Raw genomic sequence first — 19,850 nt, forward strand, 5'->3', positions numbered from 1 at the left:
TGGAGGGGCCGAAGGGCCTGTTCCTGTGCTGGAATTTTCTGTGTTCTTGAGAAGAGATTGGGGCACTTTCTCCAGAAGGGAGAGTTTAGGGGTGATGTGACAGACATCTGTAAGATCTTTAGGATACAGAGAATGTATTGTACACATTAATAAGAGCAACATGAGGGGTCATAAATATAAAATAATCACTGCTAAATCCAATTGGCAACCTGTCTTCCCCACAGCACAGAGAGAATGTCAGGCTGTGAGCATTGCTTGAACCAGCCAGACTGATTCTCTGAACTAACTCTGATCTAAATGTCAGCAGTTATAATCCACATCAAAGGTAGTTTATTGGCTCGAAAGCACTTTGCGATGTGCTTGTGAATGTTGTTATGTAAATGCAAGTCTTTCTTTTTCTCATTCAGCTGAGTAGGAAGGTCCATCAACTTCGAATCTGTTCCAGACGCTAACATTGCTAAACTCAGATAAATGCGGAGAAGCACTGAAAAATGGCACGGCCATTTATAAAATGAAAAGTAAACTTTAATGAACCCTGGAGCACAAAATATACTTCTTTGGTTGTACAAATTCACTAGTTCCAGTCTGAGGTGAGCAATCAGCCCAGAGGATGCAGCAAGTTGCTTCTGCTGAATGTAGTGACTGAGAGTTCTTCCTGTCCCCAGGGATCACCAGACTCCCACCGATAACTCCATCCAGTTTCAGAATTCAAAATCAATTGCAGCGGAGGAAGATTTTCAGACTGTCCCAGTCACTGTGAAATTCCAAACCCCATTACCGATTGCAAAAATCCTACTGCAAAAACCCCAAATCATCATTACTAAATTCACTTCATTAGCAGCACATTCAGAACCTGTGTGGATCTGGGACAAGGTTTCTATAAAGAACAATCAGTAAATATAACTTACACCCCCATCACTGGGAAATGGACGACAGGGAGATAGGGGAGGGAATTGGACAGAATACCCCACAACAATCCACTGACATCGTACCTCGACAAGAAAAAGGAAGGGTGACACAGCACCCCAGGGACCCCCTCCCCACCTAATGTCCCATCGCTGAGGGAAGAGGAATAGAGAGAGATCCTGCAACCACCTATTGCACACTCCCACTCTGGGAGCAGCCCATGACCTCCCTCAGTCCCAGTCGCCCAACGTCCAATTCTCAGACCAAAGTCCATGGTTAGTTTGGAGGAGTCTGCTGCTGTTACTTGCCTGTGTGCAAAGGCCATGATTCAGTGGCCTCAGCAAGGGAGACAGATGCCTCTTGGTGAGACTCACCCTATTTGTTATTGAATGCAGACCCTTGTCCCCAGTCTCAGCAGACCCACGTAGTATCTCAGAGCTTCCTCAGACCCTGATATGTCATTAGTGTTAATATAGTGTCTTCCCCATACCCACTCCCCACCCCTTGGTGACAGACAGACTGTCCTAGGTCAGAATTAGCCCATCTGTCTTTTCTCCCACCCCCACTGGTGCAGAGAGACTGGGGGGAGGAGGGGAAAGTGTTTCCAGCTGATGTATTCCCCGATTCTCAGTTCTATCAGCCTCAGTCTTGTTGCCTGTTGATTCATTTCCCCCTTTCTGATTTTGATGACTTCAACACCAAGTTGAGTAGGAAGCTTGGCTGTGGGACACATGCTACATGCTACCTTCATCCCTACTGTCTGCTACTGTGCTGCAACCCCCCCCACCCTCCCTCCCACATACCCACAAGGTTCCAGCTGGGATCCTGGGCCCACCCCTTTCTCCATGCATGCTTTTGTTCCCATCAGTTTATTAACTACACCCCAAGATGCACAATCTGCCACCACTATAAAGCACTAGGTTCAGACTGCAGTTCCACACATCACTGGCTGCCGAGGTGAGGGGGAGCTCTGCAGCCCTGTATCAAACTACGAGGGGTGGCTTTGGGGCTCTACCCCTCCCCACAACCCCACCCCACTTCCTCATTAAAAACTGTATAAAATCCTACAGGATTAGTCTCTGCCAGAAATTAAAATCCAATTCACCTAAAAACAGAAAAGAACACAGAGTCTATAAGATGTGAAGTGCGAGTGAGGGCACTAGGTGCGAGGAGGGCGATGGATCCTTTACCAGCACGCTTCTCACGTGGGCACTGTGGTCTCTACGCTCCGCACATGAGGCTGCAATGAACGCTTGTGGCTGTATGTGGCAGAATTGCCCAGTGCTGTCAGTGTTGGGAACCGCCTGGTGTCTCCCACCTCCTCACTGTCGTCACCAAGGTGGGTGCCTGAGAGAGAGAGAGAGAGAATCTGTTAGAGGAGGGCAAAGGGCAAGTCAAACCAGCCAGTGGCTAAGCAGCAAGGGGTCTACAATGGGGACAAGGTTCCAGTTGCAGACCCTGCTGTCCCAGAGTACAGCGGGAATAAATCCATGATTCCTGCCATTCCAGGCTCAACGACATCATTCATCAGAACGTCAAACAAACAGATCAGTAAGTGGCAGTGTGATTACTGTACTGTGGGCACAAACACAGCAGCCTTTTCATACACCAGATCTCACACTGCAACTCCAACAGTTTAATATCAAACTGCGGGGAATGATTTACAAGCAAAAATCAGGAAATAAGTCACCAGGCATTTAAACAGTTTTGAATAATTAAGTATAGCTGGACCAGGTTGGTTAGAGGCAAGACGTTCCCAAGTAAGAAGTCTCACAACACCAGGTTGAAGTCCAACAAGTTTATTTGGTAGCATGAGCTTTTGGAGCACTGCCCCTTCATTAGTTGAGCGTCTGGTGTTGCGATATTATTTACTGTGCCTGGTGTTGTGATATTATTTACTGTGCCTGGTGTTGTGTATTATTTACTGTGCCTGGTGTTGTGATATTATTTACTGTGCCTGGTGTTGTGTATTATTTACTGTGCCTGGTGTTGTGATATTATTTACTGTGCCTGGTGTTGTGATATTATTTACTGTGCCTGGTGTTGTGATATTATTTACTGTGCCTGGTGTTGTGATATTATTTACTGTGCCTGGTGTTGTGATATTATTTACTGTGCCTGGTGTTGTGATATTATTTACTGTGCCTGGTGTTGTGATATTATTTACTGTGCCTGGTGTTGTGATATTATTTACTGTGCCTGGTGTTGTGATATTATTTACTGTGCCTGGTGTTGTGTATTATTTACTGTGCCTGGTGTTGTGATATTATTTACTGTGCCTGGTGTTGTGTATTATTTACTGTGCCTGGTGTTGTGATATTATTTACTGTGCCTGGTGTTGTGTATTATTTACTGTGCCTGGTGTTGTGATATTATTTACTGTGCCTGGTGTTGTGATATTATTTACTGTGCCTGGTGTTGTGTATTATTTACTGTCCCTGGTGTTGTGTATTATTTACTGTGCCTGGTGTTGTGATATTATTTACTGTGCCTGGTGTTGTGTATTATTTACTGTGCCTGGTGTTGTGATATTATTTACTGTGTCTGGTGTTGTGTATTATTTACTGTGCCTGGTGTTGTGATATTATTTACTGTGCCTGGTGTTGTGTATTATTTACTGTGCCTGGTGTTGTGATATTATTTACTGTGCCTGGTGTTGTGATATTATTTACTGTGCCAGGTGTTGTGTATTATTTACTGTGCCTGGTGTTGTGATATTATTTACTGTGCCTGGTGTTGTGATATTATTTACTGTGCCTGGTGTTGTGATATTATTTACTGTGCCTGGTGTTGTGTATTATTTACTGTGCCTGGTGTTGTGTATTATTTACTGTGCCTGGTGTTGTGATATTATTTACTGTGCCTGGTGTTGTGATATTATTTACTGTGCCTGGTGTTGTGTATTATTTACTGTGCCTGGTGTTGTGATATTATTTACTGTGCCTGGTGTTGTGATATTATTTACTGTGCCTGGTGTTGTGATATTATTTACTGTGCCTGGTGTTGTGATATTATTTACTGTGCCTGGTGTTGTGATATTATTTACTGTGCCTGGTGTTGTGATATTATTTACTGTGCCTGGTGTTGTGATATTATTTACTGTGCCTGGTGTTGTGTATTATTTACTGTGCCTGGTGTTGTGTATTATTTACTGTGCCTGGTGTTGTGATATTATTTACTGTGCCTGGTGTTGTGATATTATTTACTGTGCCTGGTGTTGTGATATTATTTACTGTGCCTGGTGTTGTGTATTATTTACTGTGCCTGGTGTTGTGATATTATTTACTGTGCCTGGTGTTGTGATATTATTTACTGTGCCTGGTGTTGTGTATTATTTACTGTGCCTGGTGTTGTGATATTATTTACTGTGCCTGGTGTTGTGTATTATTTACTGTGCCTGGTGTTGTGATATTATTTACTGTGCCTGGTGTTGTGATATTATTTACTGTGCCTGGTGTTGTGATATTATTTACTGTGCCTGGTGTTGTGATATTATTTACTGTGCCTGGTGTTGTGATATTATTTACTGTGCCTGGTGTTGTGATATTATTTACTGTGCCTGGTGTTGTGATATTATTTACTGTGCCTGGTGTTGTGATATTATTTACTGTGCCTGGTGTTGTGATATTATTTACTGTGCCTGGTGTTGTGTATTATTTACTGTGCCTGGTGTTGTGATATTATTTACTGTGCCTGGTGTTGTGATATTATTTACTGTGCCTGGTGTTGTGATATTATTTACTGTGCCTGGTGTTGTGATATTATTTACTGTGCCTGGTGTTGTGATATTATTTACTGTGCCTGGTGTTGTGATATTATTTACTGTGCCTGGTGTTGTGATATTATTTACTGTGCCTGGTGTTGTGATATTATTTACTGTGCCTGGTGTTGTGATATTATTTACTGTGCCTGGTGTTGTGATATTATTTACTGTGCCTGGTGTTGTGATATTATTTACTGTGCCTGGTGTTGTGATATTATTTACTGTGCCTGGTGTTGTGATATTATTTACTGTGCCTGGTGTTGTGTATATTATTTACTGTGCCTGGTGTTGTGATATTATTTACTGTGCCTGGTGTTGTGATATTATTTACTGTGCCTGGTGTTGTGATATTATTTTGGTGTTGTGATATTATTTACTGTGCCTGGTGTTGTGATATTATTTACTGTGCCTGGTGTTGTGATATTATTTACTGTGCCTGGTGTTGTGATATTATTTACTGTGCCTGGTGTTGTGTATTATTTACTGTGCCTGGTGTTGTGATATTATTTACTGTGCCTGGTGTTGTGTATTATTTACTGTGCCTGGTGTTGTGATATTATTTACTGTGCCTGGTGTTGTGATATTATTTACTGTGTCTGGTGTTGTGATATTATTTACTGTGCCTGGTGTTGTGATATTATTTACTGTGTCTGGTGTTGTGATATTATTTACTGTGCCTGGTGTTGTGATATTATTTACTGTGCCTGGTGTTGTGATATTATTTACTGTGTCTGGTGTTGTGATATTATTTACTGTGCCTGGTGTTGTGTATTTTTTACTGTGCCTGGTGTTGTGATATTATTTACTGTGCCTGGTGTTGTGATATTATTTACTGTGCCTGGTGTTGTGTATTATTTACTGTGCCTGGTGTTGTGATATTATTTACTGTGCCTGGTGTTGTGATATTATTTACTGTGCCTTGTGTTGTGTATTATTTACTGTGCCTGGTGTTGTGATATTATTTACTGTGCCTGGTGTTGTGATATTATTTACTGTGCCTGGTGTTGTGATATTATTTACTGTGCCTGGTGTTGTGATATTATTTACTGTGCCTGGTGTTGTGATATTATTTACTGTGCCTGGTGTTGTGATATTATTTACTGTGCCTGGTGTTGTGATATTATTTACTGTGCCTGGTGTTGTGATATTATTTACTGTGCCTGGTGTTGTGGTATTATTTACTGTGCCTGGTGTTGTGATATTATTTACTGTGCCTGGTGTTGTGATATTATTTACTGTGCCTGGTGTTGTGATATTATTTACTGTGCCTGGTGTTGTGATATTATTTACTGTGCCTGGTGTTGTGATATTATTTACTGTGTCTGGTGTTGTGATATTATTTACTGTGCCTGGTGTTGCGATATTATTTACTGTGCCTGGTGTTGTGATATTATTTACTGTGCCTGGTGTTGTGTATTATTTACTGTGCCTGGTGTTGTGATATTATTTACTGTGCCTGGTGTTGTGTATTATTTACTGTGCCTGGTGTTGTGATATTATTTACTGTGCCTGGTGTTGTGATATTATTTACTGTGTCTGGTGTGATATTATTTACTGTGCCTGGTGTTGTGTATTATTTACTGTGCCTGGTGTTGTGATATTATTTACTGTGCCTACTCCAGTCTAACGCTGGCAATTCCACATCAGATGTTTTTGACTAACTTCATTTTCTAATAAAATGCAGCTTAACAGAAACAAGGATAGGCGGTCAACCAGGAGAATGGCTGGCACGTCTGTTCCCCACCAACAAACGCCAATGTTACTTTGCTGTATATATAAAAATAACTTTGATCTTGAATATGGAGTGGAACTTATTAACATGATGATAGCAAACACTGTGGAATGGAGACCAGTAAGGATGATACAGATTAGCTGGAAAGGACATGGACAGGTTTGCAGAATGGGAATTTAATACAGAGCACAGACAGGGCATAGATCAGAAGGCCATCTGGCCCTTTGAATCTGCTCCATCATTCAATAAGATCAGAGCTGTTCAGTAAGTCTGACAACACCAGCTTAAAGTCCAACAGGTTAATTTGGTAGTACAAACTTTCAGAGTGTCGCTCCTTCATCAGGACTGGGCCCCCCCCTTTCACCCTACTGAATGGGCTGTGAAAAACACATTGTTTATCGCCCAACACCAAGTCAAACGTAAAAGTAAACTTTATTTATTAGTCACAAGTAAGGCTTACATTAACACTGCAATGAAGTTACTGTGAAAATCCCCTAGTGGCCACACTCTGGTGCCTGTTTGGAGACAGCGAGGGAGAATTTATCATGGAAAATCCACTGAACAAGCACGTGTTTCAGAATGTGGGAGGAAACCCACACAAACATGGGGAGAATGTGCAAACTCCACACAGACAGTGACTCGAGCTGAGAATCGAACCCAAGTCTCTGGCGCTGTGAGGCAGCAGTGCTAACCACTGTACCACCGTGCCGGCCTGGCTATATGCTGGGGAAAGGGGGAAACTCTCACCTGAAGTGTTGCTGTCATCCATGTACATGAGATCATCTATGAGGTCAGGAGACTAAGAGGAGGAAAGGCACAGCATTAGTTTAACAGCAGATCCTTTCCACAGCAGCACTGTCTCACCAGTCTGGTCCCAGGGTCTCCAGCCACAGTACAAAGAAACAGAGAGAAAGACCATCTACCCCTCACACACACACAGCCTGATCCCAGCACCACACCACCAGGTACACGCAGAGTGAGGCACTGCCATTGTTGTTAATCCAGGCTCAGACACACAGATACTCTGACCCATCCTTCACCAAGTTTCCTCACTGCAACTTCCATTATATTGAAACAAACGTAGCTTTGTCATCAGGAGTCAGACCTGTTGGACACATCCTACACAGTTCCACATCTAATGAAGTTATTGGCTGAGCACAAAGAACTGTCACACAAAAACCTTCAAGATAATGGATAGTCTCTGGCGGTGTGACGTCAGGAAGGAACGGTAACTTCAGGACGCTGAATAAATCCTGCCTTCATTTCAAACAAATTTTACACAGAGTAAAATCTAACATTGAAGATAGGAATAGGAGGTGGCCATTCAGCCCTTTGAGTCTGCTCTGCCATTCATTACTATCATGGCTGATTGTCCAGTTGTCTGATCCTGCCTTTGCCCCAATGCCATACCTAACTGCTTCTTCAAATCATTCAATGTTTCAGCCTCAACTACTTTCTGTGGTAATAAATTCCACAGACTGACCACTCTCTGAGTGAAGAAATGCCTCCCCATCTCCGTCCTAACCCTGTATCCTCAGACTGTGACCCCGGTTCTGGATTCTTGCACCATCGGGAATACCCTCCCTGCGTCTACCCTATGCTGCAGCTTTTCACCCTGTAAATAGTAATCCCTCCTACTATTGTTTCTACCAAAGTGGATAACCTCACACTTGCTAACATTATACTCCATCTGCCAGGTCCTAAGGCATTTTGGAAAGTGGTAAGCAGCATGTGCACTATGAGTGCAGCTATCATTTCTAGAAGCTTAGATTGTAGATTATCAGGCCCTGGGGGTCTATTGGATTTTAGTCCCTCACATTTCATCAGTATGTTTTCTCTGCTAATATTAGTTTCCAGAACTACCTCTCTCATTTTTGCTTCCAGGGTATCATCTATTTCAAATATGAAACTTGTCTCTCATTGTGAAGACAGATACAAAATATTTGTTCAATGTCTCTGCCATTTCCTCATTCCCCATGATGATTCCTCCTGTCTTTGCTTCTAAGGGGTCAACACTTACTTTCGTTATTCTCTTCCTCTTTACATACTCACAAAAGCTCTTATAGAGTTATAGAGTCACAGAGGTTCACAGCATGGAAACAGGCCCTTTGGCCCAGCATCTCCACGCCGCCTTTTTTTTTAACCACTAACTAGTCACAATTTCCCACATTTGGCCCGTATCCCTCTATACCCATCGTACCCATGTAACTGTCTAAATGCTTTTTAAAAGATAAAATTGTATCCACCTCTACTACTGCCTCTGGCAGCTTGTTCCAGACACTCACCACCCTCTGTGTGAAAAAATTGCCCCTCTGAACACTTTTGTATCTCTCCCCTCTCACCTTAAACCTAGTTTTAGACACCCCTACCTTTGGGAAAAGATATTGACTATCTAGCTGATCTCTGTCCCTCATTATTTTATAGACCTCTACAAGATCACCCCTCTACGCTCCACAGAAAGAAGTCCCAGTCTATCCAGCCTCTCCTCATAACTCAAACCATCACTTTTTATATCACTGACTAGTTTAATCTCACTTTCTATTTTTTTCCTTTTTTACGAACTTCTTGGTGGCCCTCTGCTCGTTTTGAAAACATTCCCAATTCTCATTCTTGAAACAGTCAAAGACTCTCCTTTTAATCCAATCCTGTGCTTAACTTCCTGATGAGCCACGGGTGGGTCTCTGTTGCTATGTTTTTGTTCTTCAGTGGAATGTATTTTTGTTGAAGATTTTTAATTGTTTCTCACTCTTCATTTGCCTCCATATTTTTAAATTTATTTACCTGTGAAACATCACCAGATCTTCCAGTGTCATTGGGTTTATTGAATTTTAATATTCTTCTTTGTAATTGGAAAATGCCACTTTCAAACTTAACACAGAATTTAATGGCATTACGATTACTATTTCCAATGGCATTACAATTACTATTTCCAATGACATTACGGTTACTATTCCCAATGATATTACGGTTACTATTTTCAATGGCATTACAATTACTATTTCCAATGGCACTATGATTACTATTTCCAATGATATTATGATTACTATTTCCAATGACATTATGATTACTATTTCCAATGGCATTATGATTACTATTTCCAATGACATTACGATTACTATTTTCAATGGCATTACAATTACTATTTCCAATGGCATTACGATTACTATTTCCAATGGCATTACGATTGCTATTTCCAATGGCATTACGATTACTACTTCCAATGGCATTACGATTACTACTTCCAATGGCATTATGATTACTATTTCCAGTGGCATTATGATTACTATTTCCAATGGCACTATGATTACTATTTCCAATGGCACTATGATTACTATTTCCAATGACATTATGATTACTATTTCCAATGACATTATGATTACTATTTCCAATGGCATTATGATTACTATTTCCAATGACATTACGATTACTATTTGCAATGATATTACGATTACTATTTCCAATGGCATTACGATTGCTATTTCCAGTGGTATTACGATTACTCTTTACAATGACATTATGATTACTATTTCCAATGGCATTATGATTATTATAAGAACATAAGAACATAAGAAATAGGAGCAGGAGTAGGCCATCTAGCCCTTCGAGCCTGCCCCACCATTCACTAAGATCATGGCTGATCTGTTGTGGCTCAGTTCCACTTTCCCGCCCTCTCCCCATAACCCTTAATCCCCTCTCTTATCAAGAACCCATCAACCCGCTTCTTAAAAATATTTAGCGAGGCAGCCTCCACCACTTCAACGGGCAGAGAATTCCAGAGATTCACCACCCTTTGAGTGAAGAAGTTCCTCCTCAACTCCGTTCTAAACCGCCTCCCCTTTATCTTGAGGCTGTGCCCCCTAGTCCTACTGTCTTTTTTGAGCGGGAAGAGTCTCTCCACCTCGATCCTATCCATCCCATTCATCATCTTATACGTCTCAATGAATCTTCTAAACTCTAACGAGTACAAGCCTAGTTTATTCAGCCTCTCCTCATAGCTCAATCCCCTCAACTCCGGTATCAGCCTAGTAAACCTCCTCTGCACTCCCTCCAGGGCCAAAGTATCCTTGCGCAGGTGCGGCGCCCAAAACTGCACACAGTACTCCAGCTGCGGCCTCACCAATGCCCTATACAGCTGCAGCAAGACCTCCCTACTTTTATATTCAATCCCCCTCGCTATGAAGGCCAGCATCCCATTCGCCTTCCTGACCACCTGCTGCACCTGCAAGCTGGGTTTTTGCGACTCATGCACAAGGACCCCGAGGTCCCTCTGCACCGTCGCCTGCTGCAGTTTTTCGCCACGTAAGTAATAGTCCTTCCTACCATTCTTCCTACCAAAGTGGACCACCTCACACTTGCCAACATTAAATTCCATTTGCCACTTCCTGGCCCATTCGCCCAGCCTATCTAGATCCTTCTGCAGACTCTCCACACCCTCCGCACAATTTGCCTTATTTCCAATGATATTATGATTACTATTTCCAATGATACTATGATTACTATTTCCAATGACATTATGATTACAACTTCCAATGGCATTACGATTACTACTTCCAATGGCATTACGATTACTATTTCCGATGACATTACGATTAATATTTGCAATGGGATTACGATTACTATTTCCAATCGGATTACGATTACTATTTCCAATGGCATTACGATTACTATTTCCGATGACATTACGATTACTATTTCCAATGGGATTACGATTACTATTTCCAACGACATTATGATTACTATTTCCAATGGCATTATGATTACCGATAGTTGTAGTTTTTTTTCTCGGGTTTATAAGCACCTACCTCCGTGTATCGGCCTCATTGTTCCTGAGGAGCAGTATCGAGAGGCAGCGATTTTTGGGCGTGTGAGGAGGCAGCAAAAAAGGTACATTTTTCTGTTTATATTGTTTAACTTTTTATTTCTAGTTTAAAGTCGCGAATTATTTTTATTTTTCTGCTGGTAATTGTTTCAGGGATGGCAGTTCAGGCAGTGTGCTGCATCTCCTGTGGGATGTATGTGGTGAGGGACTCCAGTAGTGTTTCTGGTGATTTTACCTGTAGGAAGTGTGTTAGATTGCAGCTTCTGGAGGAGCGTGTAAAGGAGCTGGAGGTGGAATTAGAGGAACTCCGCATAATTCGGGAGGCGGAGGCGGACATCGATAGGAGTTATAAGAAGACAGTCACTCCTAGAAATGAGTCTTGGGTCACTGCCAGGAAGAGGGGAAAGAAGCAATTGGGGGCACAATCCCCTGGGGCTGTTCCCCTCCAAAATAGGTTTTCGGTCCTGGAGGCTACAGTTGAGGAGGAATCAACTGGGGATAGCCAAAGGGAGCAGGTCTCTGGGGGTGAGCCTATTGTAAAAGCTCAGGTGGTTAGGGGATGTAAAAGATTGGGCCTCGTGATTGGGGATTCCACAGTTAAGGGGACGGATAGGAGAGTCGGAAGTAATGGTAGGGACTCAGGGCTGGTGTGTTGCCTCCCAGGGGCTGGGGTCCGGGATGTATCGGAAAGGGTATTCAGGACTCTGAGGGGAGAGGGAGATCAACCCCAAGTTATAGTTCATGTGGGGACGCATGACATAGGGAGGTTAAGGGAAGGGGATATTAAGCAGAGATTTATGGAGTTGGGGTGGAAGCTAAAGGCCAAGTCAGAAAGAGTGGTTATCTCCGGACTCTTGCCTGTGCCATGGGATAGTTTAGAGAGGAATAGAGAGAGGGAAAGTTTGAACTCGTGGCTGAGGGGATGGTGCAGGAGGGAGGGGTTCAGGTACTTGAGCAATTGGGGCTCATTCTGGGGAAGGTGGGACCTCTATGAGAGTGATGGTCTACACCTGAATCAGAGGGGAACCAATATCCTGGGGGGTAAATTTGCAAAGGCGATGCAGGGAGGTTTAAACTGATTCAGAGGGGGGGTGGGATCCTGAGTAGAGGGGGTGAAAGTGAGGGGGGCATAGATGGGGACTGCAATGCACGGCATCGTGGGGGTGGGGCAGAGCAGGGTTTGAAATGCGTATACTTTAATGCGAGGAGTATTCGCAATAAAGTGGATGAGCTTGCAGTGTGGATCAGTACCTGGGACTTCGATGTTGTGGCCATTTCAGAGACATGGATAGAGCAGGGTCAGGAATGGTTGCTGCAGGTCCCGGGGTTCAAATGCTTTAGTCGGAGTAGAGAAGGAGGTAGAAGGGGGGGAGGGGTAGCATTATTAGTCAAGGACTGTATCACAGTGTCAGAGAGGAAGTTTGATGAGGACTTGTCTGTTGAGGTAGTATGGGCTGAGATTAGAAATAGGAGAGGAGAGGTCACCCTGTTGGGAGTCTTTTATAGACCTCCTAAAAGTTCTAGAGAGGTTGAGGAAAGGATTGCGGAGACGATCCTGGTTAGGAGTGAAAGTAATAGGGTAATTGTTATGGGGGACTTTAACTTTACTAATATTGATTGGAATTGCTATAGCTCTAGCTCATTAGAGGGGTCAGTTTTTGTACAAAGTGTGCAGGAAGGTTTTTTGACTCAGTATGTAGATAGGCCAACTAGAGGTGAGGCTATATTGGATTTGGTGCTGGGAAATGAGCCAGACCAGGTGCTGGACTTGGAAGTTGGTGTGCATTTTGGTGATAGTGACTACAATTTGGTTACGTTCACCTTAGTGATGGAAAGGGATAGGCATGAACCTCGGGTCAGTAGTTTTAGCTGGGGGAAGGGTAATTATGAGGCTATTAGGAGAGAATTAGGAAGCATAGGTTGGACTAGGAGATTACAGGGACTGGGAACGTCCGAAATGTGGAGTTTTTTTCAAGGAGCAGCTACTGCGAGTCCGCGATAGGTATGTCCCTGTCAGGCAAGGAGGAATTGGTAGGGCTAGGGAACCGTGGTGCACTAAAAAAGTTGATTCGTTGGTTAAAAAGAAAAAGGAGGCTTATGTTCGGATGAGACTTGAGGGCTCAGGTAGTGCACTAGAAAGCGTTAGATTGGCTAGGAGGGAGTTGAAGAGTGAGTTAAGAAGGGCTAAAAGAGGACATGAGAAGACTTTGGCTGATAGGATTAAGGAGAATCCTAAGGCGTTCTATAGTTATGTTAAGAACAGAAGGTTGGTTAGGGCAAGATTAGGGCCAGTTATAGACAGCAGAGGGAAGTTATGTGTGGAACCGGAGGAGATTGGAGAGGCATTGAACCAATATTTCTCTTCGGTGTTCACGCAGGGGGACATGGATATAGCTGAGGAGGACACTGGATTGCAGGGGAGTAGAATTGACAGTGTTACAGTTGATAAGGAGGATGTGCTGGATATTCTTGAGGGTCTGAAAATAGATAAGTCCCCTGGTCCGGATGGGATTTACCCCAGGATTCTCTGGGAGGCAAGAGAGGTGATTGCAGAGCCTCTGGCTCTGATCTTCAGGTCGTCGTTGGTCTCTGGTATAGTACCGGAAGATTGGAGGATAGCGAATGTTGTCCCATTGTTTAAGAAGGGGAACAGAGACTTCCCCGGGAATTATAGATCGGTGAGTCTTACTTCTGTTGTGGGCAAGGTTTTAGAAAAAATTATTAGGGATAGGATTTATAGTTATTTGGAGAGTAATGAATTGATTGGAGATAGTCAGCATGGTTTTGTGGAGGGTAGGTCGTGCCTTACTAACCTTATTGAGTTTTTTGAGAAAGTGACCAAAGAGGTGGATGGGGGTAAGGCAGTTGACGTGGTATATATGGATTTTAGTAAGGCGTTTGATAAGGTTCACCATGGTAGGCTTCTGCAGAAAATGCAGATGTATGGGATTGAGGGTAATCTAGGAAATTGGATCAGGAATTGGCTAGCAGATAGGAGACAGAGGGTGGTGGTTGATGGTAAATATTCATCATGGAGTTCGGTTACGAGTGGTGTGCCTCAGGGATCTGTTTTGGGGCCACTGCTGTTTGTAATTTTTATTAATGATCTGGATGAGGGTATAGTTGGGTGGATTAGTAAATTTGCTGATGACACCAAAGTCGGAGGTGTGGTAGATTGTGAGGAAGGGTGTCATAGTTTGCAGGAAGACTTGGACAGGTTGCAGAGCTGGGCCGAGAGGTGGCAGATGGAGTTTAATGCGGAGAAGTGTGAGGTAATTCACTTTGGTAGGAATAACCGATGTGTTGAGTATAGGGCTAACGGGAGGACTTTGAATAGTGTGGAGGAGCAGAGGGATCTAGGTGTATGTGTACATAGATCCCTGAAAGTTGGGAATCAAGTCGATAAGGTTGTTAAGAAGGCATACGGTGTCTTGGCGTTTATTGGCAGGGGGATTGAATTTAGGAGTCGCGGCGTCATGTTGCAACTGTACACTACTCTGGTGCGGCCGCACTTGGAGTACTGTGTGCAGTTCTGGTCCCCACATTACAGGAAGGATGTGGAGGCTTTGGAGAGGGTGCAGAGGAGGTTTACCAGGATGTTGCCTGGTATGGAGGGGAGGTCCTATGAGGAGAGACTGAGGGATTTGGGGTTGTTTTCGCTAGAAAGAAGGCGGCTAAGAGGGGATCTTATTGAAACATATAAGATGATTAGAGGTTTAGATAGGGTGGATAGTGATAGCCTTTTTCCTCGGATGGAGAAAGCTAGCACGAGGGGGCATGGCTTTAAATTAAGGGGGGGGTAGTTATAGGATGGATGTCAGGGGTAGGTTCTTTACCCAGAGGGTGGTGAGGGATTGGAATGCCCTGCCTGCTGCAGTTGTAAATGCGCCTAGTTTGGGGACGTTTAAGAGATCCGTGGATAGGTTTATGGACGAAAAGGGATTGGTTTAGGTTAGTGGGTCATAGAACATAGAACATAGAACACTACAGCACAAACAGGCCCTTCGGCCCACAAGTTGCGCCGATCACATCACCTACCAACCTACAGACCTATCTATAACCCTCAATCTCATTAAACCCCATATACTCATCCAGAAGTCTTTTAAAAGACCCCAGCGAGTTCGCCTCCACCACCACTGACGGCAGCCGATTCCATTCACTCACCACCCTCTGAGTGAAAAACTTACCCCTAACATCACTTCTGAACCTCCCTCCCCGCACCTTAAATCTGTGTCCTCTCGTAGCGACCATTTCAAACCGGGGAAATAGCCTCTGAGAGTCCACCCTATCTATTCCTCTCAACATTTTGTAAACTTCTATCAGGTCACCTCTCAACCTTCGTCTCTCCAGGGAAAAGAGTCCCAGCTCCCTCAACCTAACTTCATAAGGCATGCCTCCCAGTCCAGGCAACATCCTTGTAAATCTCCTCTGCACCCTTTCAATAGCTTCTACATCCTTCCTATAGTGAGGCGACCAGAACTGCGCACAATACTCCAAATGAGGCCTGACAAGGGTCTTATAAAGTTCCAGCATTACCTCCCGACTCCTAAACTCAATCCCTCGATTAATGAAGGCCAGTACACCATACGCCTTCTTGACCACCTCCTCCACCTGCGAGGCCGATTTAAGAGTCCTGTGGACCCGGACCCCAAGATCCTTCTGCTCCTCAACACTACTCAGACTTCTGCCCTTGATAGTGTACTCGTTCATCCCGTTGGTTCTGCCAAAATGGACGACTACACATTTATCCGCGTTGAAGTCCATCTGCCACTTCTCCGCCCAGTCCTGCAACCTATCTATGTCCTGCTGCAACTTTTGCTATCCTTCCAGATCATCCACAACACCACCGACCTTCGTGTCATCAGCGAACTTACTTACCCATCCCTCCACTTCCTCATCCAGGTCATTTATGAAAATGACAAACAACAAGGGTCCCAGAACAGATCCTTGAGGGTCATTGTTTTTTAACTGGTCGGCGCAACATCGTGGGCCGAAGGGCCTGTTCTGCGCTGTAGTGTTCTATGTTCTATTTCCAATGACATTACAATTACTATTTCCAACGGCATTACGATTACTATTTCCAACGGCATTACGATTACTATTTCCATTGGCATTATGATTACTATTTCCAATGACATTATGATTACTATTTCCAATGGCACTATGATTACTATTTCCAATGGCATTATGATTATTATTTCCAATGACATTATGATTACTATTCGCAATGACATTATGATTACTATTTCCATTGGCACTATGATTACTATTTCCATTGGCACTATGATTACTATTTCCAATGGCATTATGATTATTATTTCCAATGACATTATGATTACCATTTCCAATGATGTTATGATTACTATTTCATAAGAACATAAGAACATAAGAAATAGGAGCAGGAGTAGGCCATCCAGCCCTTCGAGCCTGCCCCGCCATTCAATAAGATCATGGTTGATCTGTCGCTGCTCAGTTCCACTTTCCCGCCCTCTCCCCATAACCCTTAATCCCCTCTCCTATCAAAAACTCATCAACCCGCGTCTTAAAAATATTTAGCGAGGCAGCCTCCACCACTTCAACGGGCAGAGAATTCCAGAGATTCACCACCCTTTGAGTGAAGAAGTTCCTCCTCAACTCCGTTCTAAACCGCCCCCCTTTTATCTTGAGGCTGTGCCCCCTAGTCCTATTGTCTTTTTTGAGCGGGAATTTCCAATGACATTATGATTACTATTTCCAATGGCATTATGATTACTATTTCCCAGGCGATATTTTTTCACAACAGTACTAACTCTGTTTTATTACACAATAGCAGATCGAGAATAACTTCATCCATAGTTGGTTTTGCAATAAATTACTCCACCGTATCAAATGGGATAGACTTTGAGCCAATCTAGCAACTGAAGACCGGGCATCTATGAGGTACTGTGGGCCATCAGCAGCAGTGGGACTGTACTCCAGCACAATCTGTAACCTCATGGCCCGGCATCAACCCACTCAACCATTACCATCAAACCAGAGGATCACCACTGGTTCAATGGAGAGTGCAGAGGGCATGTCAGGAGCAGCACCAGGCAAATGAGGTGTCAACCTGGCGAAGCTACCAAACAGGACTAAGAACATAAGAAATAGGAGCAGGAGTAGGCCACCTAGCCCTTTGAGCCTGCCCCGCCATTCACTAAGATCATGGCTGATCTGAAGTGGTATACCACTTGTGTACCAAACAACATAAACAGCACGTGATGATCAGAGCTAAGCGATCCCACAACCAATAGATCAGATCCAAGCTCCAGTGGATAATTAAACAACTCACTGGAGGAGGTTCCACAAATATCCCCACCCTCAATGATGGAGGAGCCCAGCATGTCAGTGTAAAAGATAAGGCTGAAGCATTCACAGCAAGTACCGAGGAGGATCCATCTCAGCCTCCTCCAGTGGTCCCAGCATCTCAGATGCCAGTCTCCAGCCAATTCAGTTCACTCCATGTGATATCAGAAATGGCTGGAGGTACTGGATGTTGCAAAGGTTATGGACCCTGACAATATAACCATAGAATCCCTACAGTGCAGAAGGAGGCCATTCAGCCTATCGAGACTGCCCCAATCCCACCCAGGCCCTATCCCCGTAGCCCCCACTTACTTACCCTGCTAATCTTCCTCTTCTACACACCTTTGGATACAAAGGGGCAATTTAGCATAGCGAATCAACCTCACACGGGTTGCAAACTTCACACAGAGAGTGGCCTAAAGCCGTAATTGAACCTGGGTCCCTGGAAGTGTGTGTTAACCAGCGTGCTGCCCAATATTCCAGCAACAGTTCTGAAGTATGTCTAGCCAAGCTCTTCCAGTGCAGTTTACAACACTGGCATCTACCCAGCAATGTGTAATACACAAAAAGCAGGAGAAATCCAACCCTCCCAATCAGGCTACTCTTCCATCATTATAAAGTGATGGAAGGGGCCATCGACAGTGATGATAACTGCACTCTGGGTGTACCTACACCACATGGACTGCAGTGCTTCAAAGCAGCAGCTCATCATCAATTAGGGGTGGGTAATAAAGGCTGGCCCAGCCAGCAACGCCCACATCCCTTGAATAAAAGAAAGAAACAGTGACAGAAACACATTGCAAACTCATCTTCTGGACCAATCTTGTCATTTGATTTTCCCAGTATTCATGAAGAATACTGCCTTAAAGGTGGACAATCTCCAGGTCCGGATGAATTGTGTCCCAGACTGTTGTGGGAGGCAAGGGAGGAAATTGCAGGGCCCAAATTTTCAATTCCTCTTTGGCCACTGGGAGGTGCCAGAGGATTGGAGAACAGCTAATGTGGCTCTGCTGTTTAAGAATGGTTGTAGAGACAAGCCAGGGAACTACAGACCAGTGAGTCTCACATCTGTGGTTGGGAAACTACTGGAGAAGATTCTGAAGGAGAGAATCTATCTCCATTTGGAAAGGCAAGGTTTGATCAGGGACAGTCAGCATGGTTTGTCAGAGAGAGGTCATGCCTAACAAATTTGATTGAATGTTTTGAGGAGGTGACCAGTTGTATAGATGGGGGGAATGCAATGGATGTGGTTTATATGGATTTCAGCAAAGTCTTGACAAGGTCCCATGAGAAACTTATCAAGAAGACAAATGTACATGGGATACAGGGTGATCTGACAAGGTGGATTTATAATTGACTTCATAGAAGGAGACAGAGGGCAGTGACAGACAACTGCTTTAGTGACTGGAAAGGTTGTTTTCTCTGGAGCAGAGAAGGCTGACAGTCGACATGTTTGAGGTGTACAAGATTATGAGGGGCATGGACAGGGTGGAGAGGGAGCAGCTGTCCCCCTAAGCTGAAGGGTCAGTTACGAGGGGACACAAGTTAAAATGGACGGGTGGGAGGTTTAGGGGGGATTTGAGGAAAAGCTTTTTTACCCAGAGAGTGGTGACGGTCTGGAATGCGCTGCTGGGAGGGTGGGGGAGGCGGGATGCCTCACATCCTTCAAAAGGTACCTGGATGAGCACTTGGCACTTCATAACATTCAAGGCTATGGACCAAGTGCTGGGAAAAGGGATTAGGTGGGAGGACAGGTGTTTCTAATATGTCGGTGTAGACTTGATGGGCCGAAGGCCCTCTTCTGCACTGTAACATAGATTAAGCTCTACCAAATTTGAAAAGGTGTTGAGCCGCTGCAGTCCCTGAGGTGTAGGTACACCCACAGTGCTGTTAGGGAGGGAGTTCCAGGATTCTGACCCAGTGACAGTGAAGGAACGGCCGATATATTTCTAAATCAGGATAGTGAGTGACTCGGAGGGGAATCTCCAGGTGGGGGGTGTTCCCAGGTATCTGCTGCTCCTGTCCTTCTAGATGGAAGTGGTGGTGGGTTTGGAAGGTGCTGCCTAAGGAGCCTTGGTGAGTTGCTGCAGTGCATCTTGTAGATGGTACACACGGCTGTCACTGTGTGTTGGTGGTGGAGGGAGTGGATGTTTAAGTTGGTATATAGGACACCAATGAAGTGGGGCTGCTTTCTCCTAGATGGTGTCAAGTGTTGTTGGAGCCGCACTCACCCAGGCACTGTTTCTCTTTGAATGATCTTTGACTGTAATAGTTACAAGGTTCAGGTGGAGAAGTTGGGATTGTTC

The 19,850-nt window shown here is 44.1% G+C and overlaps 1 protein-coding gene across 1 annotated transcript in view; it reads right to left on the reverse strand.

Moving 5' to 3' along the window:
* Positions 1-503: 503 nt before the first annotated feature.
* The window catches only part of LOC145359617 (protein scribble homolog), a 226,077-nt gene continuing 206,730 nt past the window's right edge, over positions 504-19,850 (reverse strand). Inside the window, 2 exon segments of the mRNA XM_080214324.1 lie at positions 504-2,253; positions 7,149-7,200. Coding sequence (XP_080070450.1) covers positions 2,108-2,253; positions 7,149-7,200 — 198 coding nt within the window. The 3' untranslated portion in view covers positions 504-2,107.

This window comes from Carcharhinus amblyrhynchos, chromosome 2 (assembly GCF_965287045.1).
Source record: "Carcharhinus amblyrhynchos chromosome 2, sCarAmb.v2.hapA, whole genome shotgun sequence".
NCBI lineage: Eukaryota > Metazoa > Chordata > Chondrichthyes > Carcharhiniformes > Carcharhinidae > Carcharhinus > Carcharhinus amblyrhynchos.